We start from the raw sequence: 12,700 nt of genomic DNA, 5'->3' as shown, positions 1-12,700 counted from the left end.
TGCTGGATTTGCTTTAGTGCCAGGGTTCCTCACGCCTTACCGTGGTGTACGGTACCATCTTAGAGAGATCGGTGAAGTTCAACCTCAAAATCATAAAGAACAATATAATTTTCGTCATTCATCTTTGCGTACTGTTGTTGAAAGGACAATCGGTCTCTTGAAGAAGCGATTTGCCTATCTAAGGCATGCAGTTTTCCACGATGTCAAAACACACACAAAGGTTATCCTTGCATGTTGTGCATTGCACAACTTCTTTGAAAAGAAGAAGATCCTGATAATACATTGAGTGATGAGGAGCTCACTGATGATGAGGAAGAGGCTGACAACTCTCTGAATGCTCCAAATATGAATATTGATATGCAGCCAAGCATTGGGTGGACTAATTTTAGGGATGAGTTGTCAATTGCAATGTGGGCAGATAACGAGTGATATAATAGATATTATGATTTTATGAGTGATGTTTTTGTAGTAGACTTATGATTTTATTAGATTGTTTTTGTAATAGACACTATTATGTTTCAACTAATTATAATGTTTTATTCACATGCAATCTTTCTTATTTGTTACCTTGATATGTTACTATGCTATGTTCTTTGTTGGTCATTGCTTCAAACTAGGTATGGCTGGAAAACAGAAAAAAGTTGTGAAAACAAGATCGCCCCAAATTAGATGGTATCCCAACATGGAAGCCATCTTGGTAGAGGTGTTGTTAGAGGAGTTAGCTACTGGGGGCAAGAGGGTAGATAATGGGTGGAGGAAAGAGAGCTTGAAGCGTACTGCTGATGAGATCAATACGCGACTTGGAATGAATTGTGTTTCAGACAATGTCAGGTCGAGGTTGAAAACAATGAGACTTGCTTGGCAAGTTGCGAAACATGCAGTTGATGTTAGTGGGTTTGGTTTGTCTTTCAACAAAGAGACCAAGAGAATTGATGTAGATGAGAATGCATGGGAGAGTTATGTAAAGGTAATAAAATAATCTCATTTTTTTTTATAGGATTTGGTTTTGGATGCCATATTAATTGGTATATTGTGGGATTTAGGCTCATCCGTTGGCAAACACTCTCAGGCAGAAATCATTTCCTTACTATGACAAATGTTGTCTCATTTTTGGAAATGATTATGCAACTGGAGAAGGGGGCAATAGTGGGTTCGATGATGACATGGTGGATGGAGGTAAATTGATTAGATGTAAATAGAGTTGAATTTTGTGTGTCTAACTAGTTTTGAAATTAACTTTTTGTTTCAACTTCTTGTTTAGATGATTCTAGGCAAACCAAAGGAGATGGGGGTGACGATTCTGATGCTAGTGAGTCCTAAGCTTTTGGTGCTCCCTCAGATACTAGTAGGGATACTTCTCAAACTGAGAGTGGTCCTAGAAGCACTACACCTACTTCTAAGAAGACTAGGAAGTCTCGATTCTTTGAGGATATACCTGAACCCCCTTCGTTTAAGGTGTTAACTGAAGCGGTGGCAAAAATTGCCGAGGCCCTCAAACCAGAACCACAAGAAGAAGAAGTAGACCAAATAGATTTGTTGAAGGATGCTTTGCAGTCTCTTCCTGATATGAATCCTGAGCTTTTCTTAAGGTCGCTTGACTTGCTGGTCGAGAATGATAGGCTTATTAAGGTCTTCTTGGGCCTTAAAGAGGATATCAAGGCTTCATGGTTGTTTAGGAGGCTAGAACAAAATTTGGGCGTTGATTCAACCTTGTTTTTGGTTTTTTTCTATGTTTGAACTATATGTTTTGTGGGATTGTTGTTAAGTGGTGGACCCGATATATTATTGTTAAGTGACATTGATGTTACTTTTGGATATTTTATTGTGTGTTCTTGTTGAGTCTTTGTGTGCGTGTAGTGGGTTGGTGTGTGTGGTAGTGTGTGTAGTGTGTGCAATTAGGTGGTGTGGTGGGTGTGGTGGAGTGGTGGTGGTGTCTTTGCTTTGCTATTGCTATCTTTGCGATGGTTGTTTAAGAAGGCATCCTATGGATACTATTAAAGTTGAGTTGTATTGTATTTTATTTTATTTAATTTGTATTTTATTTAATTTTTTGTTATACTTCATTGAGTTTGAAAACCAAAAAAAATATCTCAAAAAAATTGAAATATCATTTGCCACTGGAGAAAAACCATGTAAACAAACACTGGCAAAACTGACAAATCTTATATTTTCCCACTATAAATTTTTGCAAACAAACACTGGCAAACTAAAATTTTCCCACTATAGATTTGTCTGGCAAATTTATAGTGGGAAAACACTGGCAAATCTTATATTTTCCCACTAGAAGTTTGCCAGTTAACAAACACACCCTTAGTGATTTATTTTTTTTTTTTTTTTTAGTTAGGGTCTCCCCCAACTAGATGGTGACTAAACCATTACTTCTTTGATTTAGTTTTTTTTTTTTTTTTTTTTTTTTTTTTTTTTTGTACTCAGGGGAGATCCTAATTTCCCCATCTACTTTTTTTTTGTGTGTACTCAGTCCTAATTGGCTCATCTAGTAGGAAGGTAATACTAAAAAATCCTAATTTTAATGGTTAAAGGTCAGAGATAGTTAATTTATGTGGAACGACTCTGGTCTGTCTTGAAACTAAATCAAAGAAGTAATGGTTTAGTCACCATCTTCAGTTAGAGATGGGTTGAGATGTCGGGGTTTGATTTTGAAACACAAACGATGGCATAAGCTATCTACTCAAATAGACTAGCTTCCATGGTTTATTCCGTGGCAGAGGCTCACAATGTAGGCGATTCTTCCATGTTTAGTCCCAAAATATTAGAAGTCTAATTCACAATAACTAAACTCAATAATACCGCAAATGCAAACATAAACAAATTCAAACTCTAAAGTGAAAAATGTAGCCCATATAAACACACACACACACAGAAGCCTAAATGGGAGGAAGGGTTCCGTTCTGCCCTTCCGTTACTTCTACTTCTTCCTTTTCGTTTTCCTTCGAGATCTCCTCAAGTGATTTTCCTTTTGACTCCGGCACTAACATTGTCATTAATAAACCTGCTAAGTTGATCCCGCCAAGAATGAGTAAAGAGTTCTTGACCCCAATGCCTGCTGGATACCCTGCATCTGCCTTTGATTTATCCTGGTTCTGTGCTAAATACAAGAATCCAAATGCACCCACAATTGCACCAGCTTTCCCTGCGGCTGCCGAGATACCGTGACAAGTTGAACGAAGCCTAGCTGGAAAGATTTCTGCTGGTACGATAAACGTGGTGGCATTTGGACCAAAATTAGCGAAGAAGAAGGTAAGAGCGTACAGAACAACAAATCCAACACGGTTCTCTCTAAGGGTCCAGTGGTGGTATGGGATAGCAAGAGCAAACATGAAGATTGTCATCATGGAGAAACCAATTACTTGAATGGCAAACCTTCCAATGTAATCGATTGAAAGCACTGTAAACCAGTATCCGGGCACAGTACTGCAGAGAGCGATGACGGTCTGTGCGGTAGCAATTTTATGGACCTCTTGAATTGCATTCATCGTCTTTGCAGGAGGAATCCACCCAACTGCAGTAAAGATATCCTTCTGGAACAAATTTTGACTGTAATATGCAATATCCAGCAAGAACCATGTACTAGTGGTTGCAAGCAAATGTTTCCCGTGGGCTTTAAGAAACTTCTTACTGAACAAACCAAATGAATTGGAAGTCATTTCTGTCAACTGCTCAACCTTTTCCTGTTCTGCATCAACTTCAACCTGCAAGACCTTTGACATGTCTGCAGCAGCCTGCTTCGCGTTCTTTGCAACAAGAGCAGTGTAACGGGCAGTTTCAGGCATTTTCAAACGCCAATAGTATGTTAAAGCTGCTGGCAATGCACCGAACATGAGAATTATGCGCCAGACATAGTCAGCTTGGGGGATAGTTGAGGCAAGCGGGTCAACTTGGTATGGAGGAGCCTTGTACAAGCTTTGGAATATAGTGGACACAATAATTGCAAAAAGACCACCGGCTAAAATCCCAAAACCTTGCATTGCAAAGACAGCAGCAATGAAGGCACCACGAGTCTTCTTATTAGCATACTCAGACATAATAGTTGCAGACAGCGGGTAGTCACCACCAATACCAAAGCCAAGCCAGAACCGGAAGAAGCATAGAGTGGCCATTACAGATTTTGCATCGTGACCAAAGGAAAGTCCCGAAGCAATAGAACAGAGAACCATGAGCATGAGAGTCATACCATAAACACGCTTTACGGCCCATCTTATCACCAAGCCAACCAAAGAAGAGTTGGCCAGCAAAGGGAGCCACAGAGTGCAACGCCATTGACTGCTGCGGATACATTGGGTGGCAATGTACCAGGCTTGGAAGCACCATCAACGTGGTAGTATAGGCGACCTAGCAGTTTGGTCACGAGCGAGATGCAGAAGAGATCATATGAATCAGTGAAGAAGCCCATACCAGCTATAATAATTGCTGTGAAATGATACCATTGAGTCTTTGCCGTATCAAGTTTATTAAGCACGGTTAAACCAGCCATGAGTTGCTACTATCTGTTTTCTTACTTTGTTCCTGCTTCAAGATTCCTTAGTACGCGCAACTAGGAATGCACCTGAAAAGATTAACAGAAGGTGAGAACTCAACTAATGCATCAAAAATTTAATAAACAAAACAGACAGTATAAGGGTGTTCAAAACTCAAAAGTAGAAACTGGTCTTAAAGGTCCATCCTCAACTTTAGCCTTTAGGATCAGAGAAACTTGATATGATGGTTGATTTTGTCCAGGTCATGAAGGCCCTACAAGGCTACAACTATGGGTCTGAAGATTTCCATCTTTGTAATTTGACTAAAAAAACACTCGTAGAAGGTCTTGTAGTACACGAACACAAAGAAACAGACAAATTTGGCGTCTCCGGTTAGGCAGGTATTTTGCAGACACAATGAACAAGGAGGGATTAAAGCTAGGAGCAGCCTATGAAGATGGAACTATGGAAGTATGTTAAGAAGGTTGGTAAACTGAAAACAACAACATCATACATTCATACCTGATACATCATGTTCAACATCATCACACCTTATTTCGTTAAGAGGATTATTGAACAATTTAACCTGGGTGGATAACTGGGTATGTCATTGAATTTAGATGCACATTCAAAGGTCAAAAAGTATTATAGTTTATGCATGAAAGGACAGAACTATACAATTGACAAAGACTTTCAAATTTGATCACACAGAATACAACAAGTCACCAACTTTTTTCTCCTGAGAAAAACAAACCAATCTTAAAAGGGACCTTAAAAACTGTACCATGACACAATACCTGAAATCCTGAATACTACTTTACTACCTACCATGACACAAGTATACAACATCAATTCTTAGAATCTTTTGCATACATAAACTTGAAAGTAAAACAAATATATAAGAAACTACGACAAGAAGGCGAAAGAGAGAGGTTAAGAGGAAAGGGAAGGCGTACTTACGGCAGCAGCAAGGCAACAGCGAGAGAGCACAACGAGACTAAAAGAGATAGATATTTGAGAGACATCCAATGAAAGAGAGGTTCACTAAAAAGACAGTTGCGAACAACTGGGACTTCGATAATATAGCGCGAATTTTTTTCCGTTTCCGAGTCTAAAACAAATCTCTATATCTTTATATATATATATATATATATATATATATATATATATATATATAGAGTTTTGTTAAGTAAGAACTTAGGATAAAAAATCTTACGAATTAAAACAAATTCACGTGATTTTTTTTTATATATAACTTTTCCTCTACTTTTTCTCCCAACCCCACTTTCTTCTCTTTCTATCTCCACTTTATCAAACAATATCACGTGATTTTTTTTCTCTCTCCTTTCTCTCTACTTTTTTCTCCCTTCCGACCCTACACACTATTTCTCCTACTTTTATGAGTTTATCAATCTGCTAGTAAATACTATGAAAGAAAAAATAAAATGGGCTTTCTACATATGTATCGTACAAAACAACGATTTTTATCAGCTGTAGCAAAGAACGAGACTTCATATAAGCCAAAATATGAAGAAATAGATATGCCCATAATACTTTATTCTATGGATAAAAGATCTAATTGTTAGAGGAAGCAACTTCTCACCAGGCAGTAGGCACACTCTCTCACATTAAATAAATAGTTTAGACTTTTCTCTATCATTTCACTCTTTCTTCCCTTTCTCCTTCAATCCCAGCAACTCAATCTCCCTCTCTCCTCGGTCTCTCAAATATCCCTGATCTGACATGCCGAAATCAATTTTGTAAAATCTTATATATCGGATCTTGCTGATATATGGATCCCTCTTCAAGGAAAATTAGCTCAAGCATGCCAGTCTAAACTGCATTTGAAAATTTTCATGAATAATACAAAAGGTAACAAGGCTATGAAAGAGTACTTGACAAAGGTGGAGAAGGAGGTTGGTAAGAAGGTATGCATCAGCTGATTCTTTCGGTGACTATTCTTGTCATCTTATGTACGTTTCGAACCTTAGATTCATTTATCTTTGAAAATGATGTTCAATTTAGATCAACATGTCGTCGCCTGAAACAAATACGGCGTTCCAGAAACTATTTGAGCTTCCGCGCCGAGGAATTTCTTATCTATGAGACTCTGGTTCATATCTATGAGAGATCTTTTATTTGCTAGTAGTGACCTTCTAGCTTTGTCTGTTACTGCTTTGCCTGTTACTGATTCTCTTGTAATTGCAAATCTTTCACTATTAAATATGCATCTTACCTTCGAAAATGCCCATCAACGTCCTTTGGATCCCGTGCTTTAAAGACATTTTAGTAACAGATTTCTTTTCTTGTCACATTATTAAAAACAAGTACTGATCATGGAGTAAAAGCACAGGGGAAGGTTGGTTGTTAACCATTGCTTTGATTGAAGGTGATAGCTTAGCAGCTGTCGATTCGACTGGTTTCTCAGACCCATACTTAATCTTTACCTGCAACGGTAAAACAAAAACCAGTTCTATCAAGTTCCAGAAACTTGATCCTCAATGGAATGGTAAGTTCCTTTTTTTTATGGAAGTTGCATTAACATTGTAAAAGCTACATATCTCTCAGTGAAATATTTTGCATACCGTTCTACTCACTGATACTTTTAGTGCATGCAGAGGTATTTGAGTTTGTTGTCGTTGCTTTCCATTTGTGGGACGGCAGCTCAAAGGAGACTGCTTAGGACCAATGGGTATTATTTTTATCTCATATCTATTTGTGAACAACAAGAAACAATAATTGGTATTTTTAGGATAAACCAGCTTTTGCATGTAGGCCATTCATTAAGTTTTGAATATAAAATGAAGTGAATAATGTTCTTGTTAACTACAAGCACACCTTTCGGAAGATATCATTACCTCATTTTGCATTCTTTCTCTTACCCTGTCTTGTGGGGTATTAGGTTAAAGCTAGTACTGATTCAATTAAATACAAAGTTGAATTGCAGTAACAAGGGTTGTCCTTAATCCCTGCACATTTGGTAGGTTTGAACTCTCTTCTCTCTTCAGGAAGTGATGGAAAATTGAATGCCTGGAATTACTTAGTGATAATGGTAGGGTTGCTTTCCAATGTTTCATAGAATGCGGTTAAGTGACTCCACGGCCTTGCACTTTTGGAATAAGGCCTTTGGGCTGCTATTAGATGTATTTTTAAAAATCCACTCATGGAGTTGGTGTGGATCTACTTTATTTGTACAAGAGGTACTGAGGATGAAGTAACATTAGTTTTTTGGTAACCTGGCTCGTTTAAGCAGAAGAGTATGGTGTGGCATATGGATAAGTAAATCCCGATAACTCTAAAACAGTTTAACATATATCGTTTCTGACAGTAGATGTTTAATCAAGATTGAATGGTAATTGTTAAAGTTTGTAATTTGATAGCCACATATTCTCCTTAGAAATGGGCCATATGTATGGTTTACTTACGATAGCGACCATCTTTATTTATTTACTAGCAAGATGCACGTGCTATGCACGCGATGTTAAACAAAACTTGCCGAAAAGTGTAAACATACACGTGCTATTATAATCTTACACCTTATGCTCAAGAATCCATTTGAACATAATAAAGTATTTATACACGTGCTATGCACGCGATGTTAAACAAAACTTGCTGAAAAGTGTAAACATAATTTGGGTGAGCACACTCTTTATTATGATGTATCCGATATAAGGCGAAAAGGAGGAGAGAGGATCTCAGATCCACACCAATTCAAAAAACCACAAAACTCTAACGAGGGGGAAAAAACAGGTCTAAAAGAAAGAAAAAGTACACGGGGCTTTGGCGTAAAATGACATAACACGGTACTTCGGGCTAGAAAAGAGACTACCTCTTGCATTAGCATACCATGTCCCAAAATGCTTGAATAGCCATGTCCGAAAACAAACATCGCACTAACTACCAAAGACTTCTCTACTATGAAAAGTTCCAGGTCTTCTCAAACACAACACATTTCACGGAGCCGTGAGTGTTGAAATCCAATGAATCATCTTTCTATGCATTTAGTCAATAGAATGTGTTTAGAATCAAAGACAAAATAGAAGATATAAAAAGTTACATATAACAGTTTTGAATGTTTATTAACGGATATTAGATCTGAGTTTCTTGCTTTGTGTGCTTTTTCAAGAGCATTTCTACCCTTGATGAGAACGCCTTGGGAAGCACCTATTCATGTGGAAATCATGATTTAGTTAGGTAGTTGAACCGAGTGCACATGGGTAGGCAACTACGATCTTGAAATACCAAACTGCGGTGGCGGTTCAAATCCATCAATAGCTTTAGAGTAAACACCACCTTCCCAAAAATGAGCGGTCAACCATGTCATGAGTGTTGCCACAACAACCTGCGAAAAATGGAGGCAACTACAAACATTGAACCAAATTTACATATGAAAATAGTACACAAATGAACTAATTATTGCTAATTCATTTTTTTTTTATTGGCAATGCAAGCTTTGTTTTAAATGAGATCGGTTTAGCATATGAGTTGCTAATTTGTAATTCATAATTCATATTGATTAAAATGAAAGTTGACCACCAATAATGCAAAAGCAAATTGATTACTCAAATACAATAACTTATGGACAAACTACATAACTATCTTTCCGGACTTGTCTTTGGAGTTTGTCATACCACAGGAGTGCTATGCGGTTTGGAATTTTTCACGATTCAATCAACCCATCAATCATAAACTTAACTACAATGAAATGATGCCATAATGATATCCTATTATCATGGTGCCTTAACAACATCTACCGGTCGCCCGGACCACCACGAGAGATTGAGACATTCCACCACGATTGTATAAAGAGATCATTTCTTGTCATAGTGAAGGTCTCTACATTCGAAAAGGTCAAAAAGCCCGAACCAAGAGCATATCAAGAAAAATTTCATGCTAAACACGACCAAGTGACATGGGGATATCCCGAAGGTTACATGTGTTTCAAATAGTCAACAACTTCGGCATCACTTCATGTCTAAGTGCAAAAGAGATAGACGAGGAGGTTACAACATAAATATTGTTTAAGCGATAATTAACAACCGGTGTCTCCAAACCAATTATTACAATATAAGCACTTGGCAAAAATTTTAAAAACAACACATACAATGTCCTTAGAATCGTGACATAGCCAGGGACAAATACAATGTCTTCAAATGTTTTTACTAACCTCAAGGTACCCTAGTGAAATAGCCCCGGGACATACAATGTCCTTAGAATCGTGAGTTCTTCCCCGCTTTTTGACATTGCTTGGTCATGATTAAAAAGACAACTGTTAGTATTTGCAATGATAGCTTTTAAATTTGATGAAAAATAAAGCATATAGGATCATACCAAAATTAAAAGACAATTTGCAATTGCCGCGATAATGACTTTTAGGTGGCTTCTTATTGGGTGCGATTGGCTTAAGGACTTGTTCCATGTATAATGTTGAGTAAATTCTATATAGAATCTTGGTTCGCATCCGTCAATACAATTAATTGGGAGAAACCGAAGTTAATATGGGCGGGGAATGTTTTCATCGCCTAGAAGTTCCGGAAGCTCTTGATGTTCAAATGAAGAGCAAATGGTGCATATTCTCAACCTAGATTTGTAGAAGCGAGATACACGGGGTACAATCTATTAAGAGGGAAGTTCAAGATTCTTGGAAGAGATTCTTGTATATAGAGCCCTTTGTGTAGGTTGAAACTTGAAGATTTCGACTGATTATGTCATTCATAAGAGTTGGCTTCTAAATAAACATGATTAAATCTCTTGTACACATGAGAAATATTTTACTCATTTCAATGTAGCACACACCTCTAGGTTGGTGTCGAGTCATACTTTATCAACGGCGGGGGTTATATGGGACAACCCATATATATAATTATATATTGTGACCCGAAACTTCATTGTGTAGATAAACAACTCATCCGCATCATGGGTTGGGTATATAGCATATGTATGAGTCATGTGTAGATTAGCGGTGCAAACCCTTTTGGAAACCTTACATATACAAGTAATAATACTAAGTATCCTAGCTTCCTTACAGTTAGTAACACTACACAAACTTCGATTGGTACATAGACCAACTTGTAGTGGTGGTTGTTGAATATATCCCACGGTATCAACCAATGTCGACACTTATGTGTAGATTTTAATGCACACACCGCCTATCTTGCATTCAAAGTTTCAAACGTCGATTCTCTATTTGCAAATTCTACAAATAAGCGTAAACATACCGAGTGAATTTTCTAACTCTCACTAATTAATTGAGACCAAGCACAAACCACGTTTTACTATGTGATTATGCTATTATGAATTACTTCAGGAGATCTCTTACTTTAGCTATAAATTATAGGATCGACTGCCGACGCCAACAATGGCCGATGAAGTCCCTCTAAGTTCATGACATTGGTGCGGGGAATGATCTCTTGCAATATGCTTAAGAAGCATCCTCCTTTGCCGGTTCGGCTATATCGATACATCGCGGCAACCGCCCTCTGCGACCTCCACCCCCAAGATTCTCATCCTCATATTCCACCCTCAATACTCCCTCCTCATCTTTCCCTAATTTTCACGCCAAGGGATAAAATTCTTCAAAACAACCCCTAATCCTTCCTTCAATTTAAGCCACCGCATCTTCAAAATCAGCACCCTTGTAAAGTAACAACTTTTGGTTATAGTAAAAGGTCACATAGGGAAGATCAAATGTGAGCAAATGACATTCTTTCTTTCCTAGTTGCTTATTGGGTACCACATTAGTCTTGTTAATGACTTTAACCTTAGCAACTCCCTCTTCTTTGCCAAGTTCAACAGGTGCAATGTTGATGGGTGGGGGAGGGGATAAGAAAAACGAATTATTTTGGTCGACCAAAGAATACATATAGCTATGCTCATATTATCGCGCGCTATCAGTTTACAAGGACGTATCTTGTCATGCGCGCGTCTGTATGCTAGTCCACCAGGCCACATTCAAAATGCATTTCTTCCCAATTGAGTCTAGTACCCTATCATCATTTGTCAAAGAAACCCGACCTCATGGAAAAATCATGGATCTATACTAATATGGAGGAGTAAATCTACGAAAATAACCTTAGCAACTCCCTCTTCTTTGCCAAGTTCAGCAGGTGCCATTCTTGATGATTCAAACACAGAGCAGCACTAAAAATCTTAGTTGAGAAGCAAAAACTGAATTGAGAACGCAAGATGGTGATGGAGAATTAATAGTCGTGTACATGAGAAGTAGTTGGGTTTCTTTCAGCAACAGAGAGATTAGGGAGTTGGAAGAGTGGGGTAGATTTTGGGTTAGTGAGAAGAAAATAATAAATGGTTTACTTCCTTTGCACTCTCTCTCTCGTCTTTTCTAACCGGAATTGGAAGCATCAAGCAAAAACCAGTACTGGAAAGAGTTCATCAAGAAAGGAGGGGAAGTTGAAAGAACTCACTATTAATGGTAGTTAAGTGGATATTAATGATATTTAAGTGGGTATTAATGGCAAGGCAACACCGCGTACATGTCAATATATAAGTGGATTTGGTTTTGCCACGAATTTACATAAAACTCCTTTGTGCGTGTGTTGTAATTGAAGGGTATAAATAGAAATAAAAATTAAATGACAAAATAGTCCTTTTTAAAGACATTGAATAATATTTTTTTTGTATTTAATTAGGGAATTATTAGGTGGTAGAAAAAAATTTGGTCTAATTTAAAAGGTCGGGTTAATTATGGTGTATTTTACTAATAGAGATTGTTCTTTTATTTTTTAATGTTTTTGATTAATAAGTGCTTTGTTGTAGCCCATATGTGCCTTTGCATTCACAAGCTTTTAATTATCTTATTTTAGGATGGCGAAGACAATACTTGATCCTCAATGGAATGGTAAGCTCCTTTTATGGAAGTGGCATTAACATTGTAAAAGCTACATATCTGTCGGTGAAATATTTTGCATACCGTTCTACTCATCGATACTTTTTGCATCGCGATGGTATTTGAGTTTGACGCCATGGGCGACCCTCCATCTGTGATGGGCGTAGAAATATTTGATTTTGAAGAACCTTTCGGTGAAGCAAAATCCACGGGACATCTTGAAATCAATTTTGTAAAATCTTATATTTGAATCTTTTTGATATATGGATCCCTCTTCAATGAAAATTAGCTCAAGCATTTAATAATAATTTATATAAGTACTTTCCACAAATTCTCCACTTTTGTTGCTCTTATTTTATGTTGGCATTTTTATTATTTG

General features: G+C 37.5%; 1 protein-coding gene, 1 long non-coding RNA gene and 1 pseudogene across 4 annotated transcripts; 2 read left to right on the top strand and 1 right to left on the bottom strand.

The window, feature by feature from the left end:
- The first annotated feature begins 505 nt into the window (after window positions 1-505).
- LOC147496474 (uncharacterized) lies at window positions 506-1,683 on the top strand. Its single transcript, XM_086562462.1, has 3 exons — window positions 506-967; window positions 1,044-1,176; window positions 1,262-1,683. Exons 1-3 carry the CDS (start codon window positions 545-547, stop codon window positions 1,318-1,320), a joined length of 615 nt encoding a protein of 204 aa, XP_086418588.1. The 5' UTR covers window positions 506-544; the 3' UTR covers window positions 1,321-1,683.
- A 989-nt stretch (window positions 1,684-2,672) lies between these two features.
- Window positions 2,673-4,205, bottom strand: LOC147496473 (low affinity inorganic phosphate transporter 1 pseudogene; annotated as a pseudogene).
- A 1,710-nt stretch (window positions 4,206-5,915) lies between these two features.
- LOC147496472 (uncharacterized) lies at window positions 5,916-12,339 on the top strand. 3 transcript variants are annotated; one of them, XR_015194793.1, is made up of 3 exons: window positions 5,916-6,984; window positions 7,094-7,167; window positions 12,299-12,339. It is a non-coding gene; the product is annotated as an uncharacterized LOC147496472 (long non-coding RNA). The 3 variants fall into 3 exon arrangements; XR_015194794.1 differs by having other exon boundaries at window positions 12,252-12,333; XR_015194795.1 differs by lacking the exon at window positions 12,299-12,339 and adding an exon at window positions 7,460-7,710.
- The last annotated feature ends 361 nt before the right edge of the window (window positions 12,340-12,700 follow it).

The sequence above is a fragment of the Coptis chinensis genome, chromosome 5 (genome assembly GCF_015680905.1).
Source record: "Coptis chinensis isolate HL-2020 chromosome 5, ASM1568090v1, whole genome shotgun sequence".
NCBI lineage: Eukaryota > Viridiplantae > Streptophyta > Magnoliopsida > Ranunculales > Ranunculaceae > Coptis > Coptis chinensis.
This window is presented reverse-complemented; position numbering and strand designations above follow the sequence as displayed.

Coding starts and splice junctions, on each gene's coding strand:
- LOC147496474 (XM_086562462.1), top strand. CDS start 545: ATGCAATCTTTCTTATTTGTTACCTTGATATGTTACTATGCTATGTTC. Junction 968..1,043: donor CATGGGAGAGTTATGTAAAG/GTAATAAAATAA, acceptor TGTGGGATTTAG/GCTCATCCGTTGGCAAACAC. Junction 1,177..1,261: donor TGATGACATGGTGGATGGAG/GTAAATTGATTA, acceptor CTTCTTGTTTAG/ATGATTCTAGGCAAACCAAA.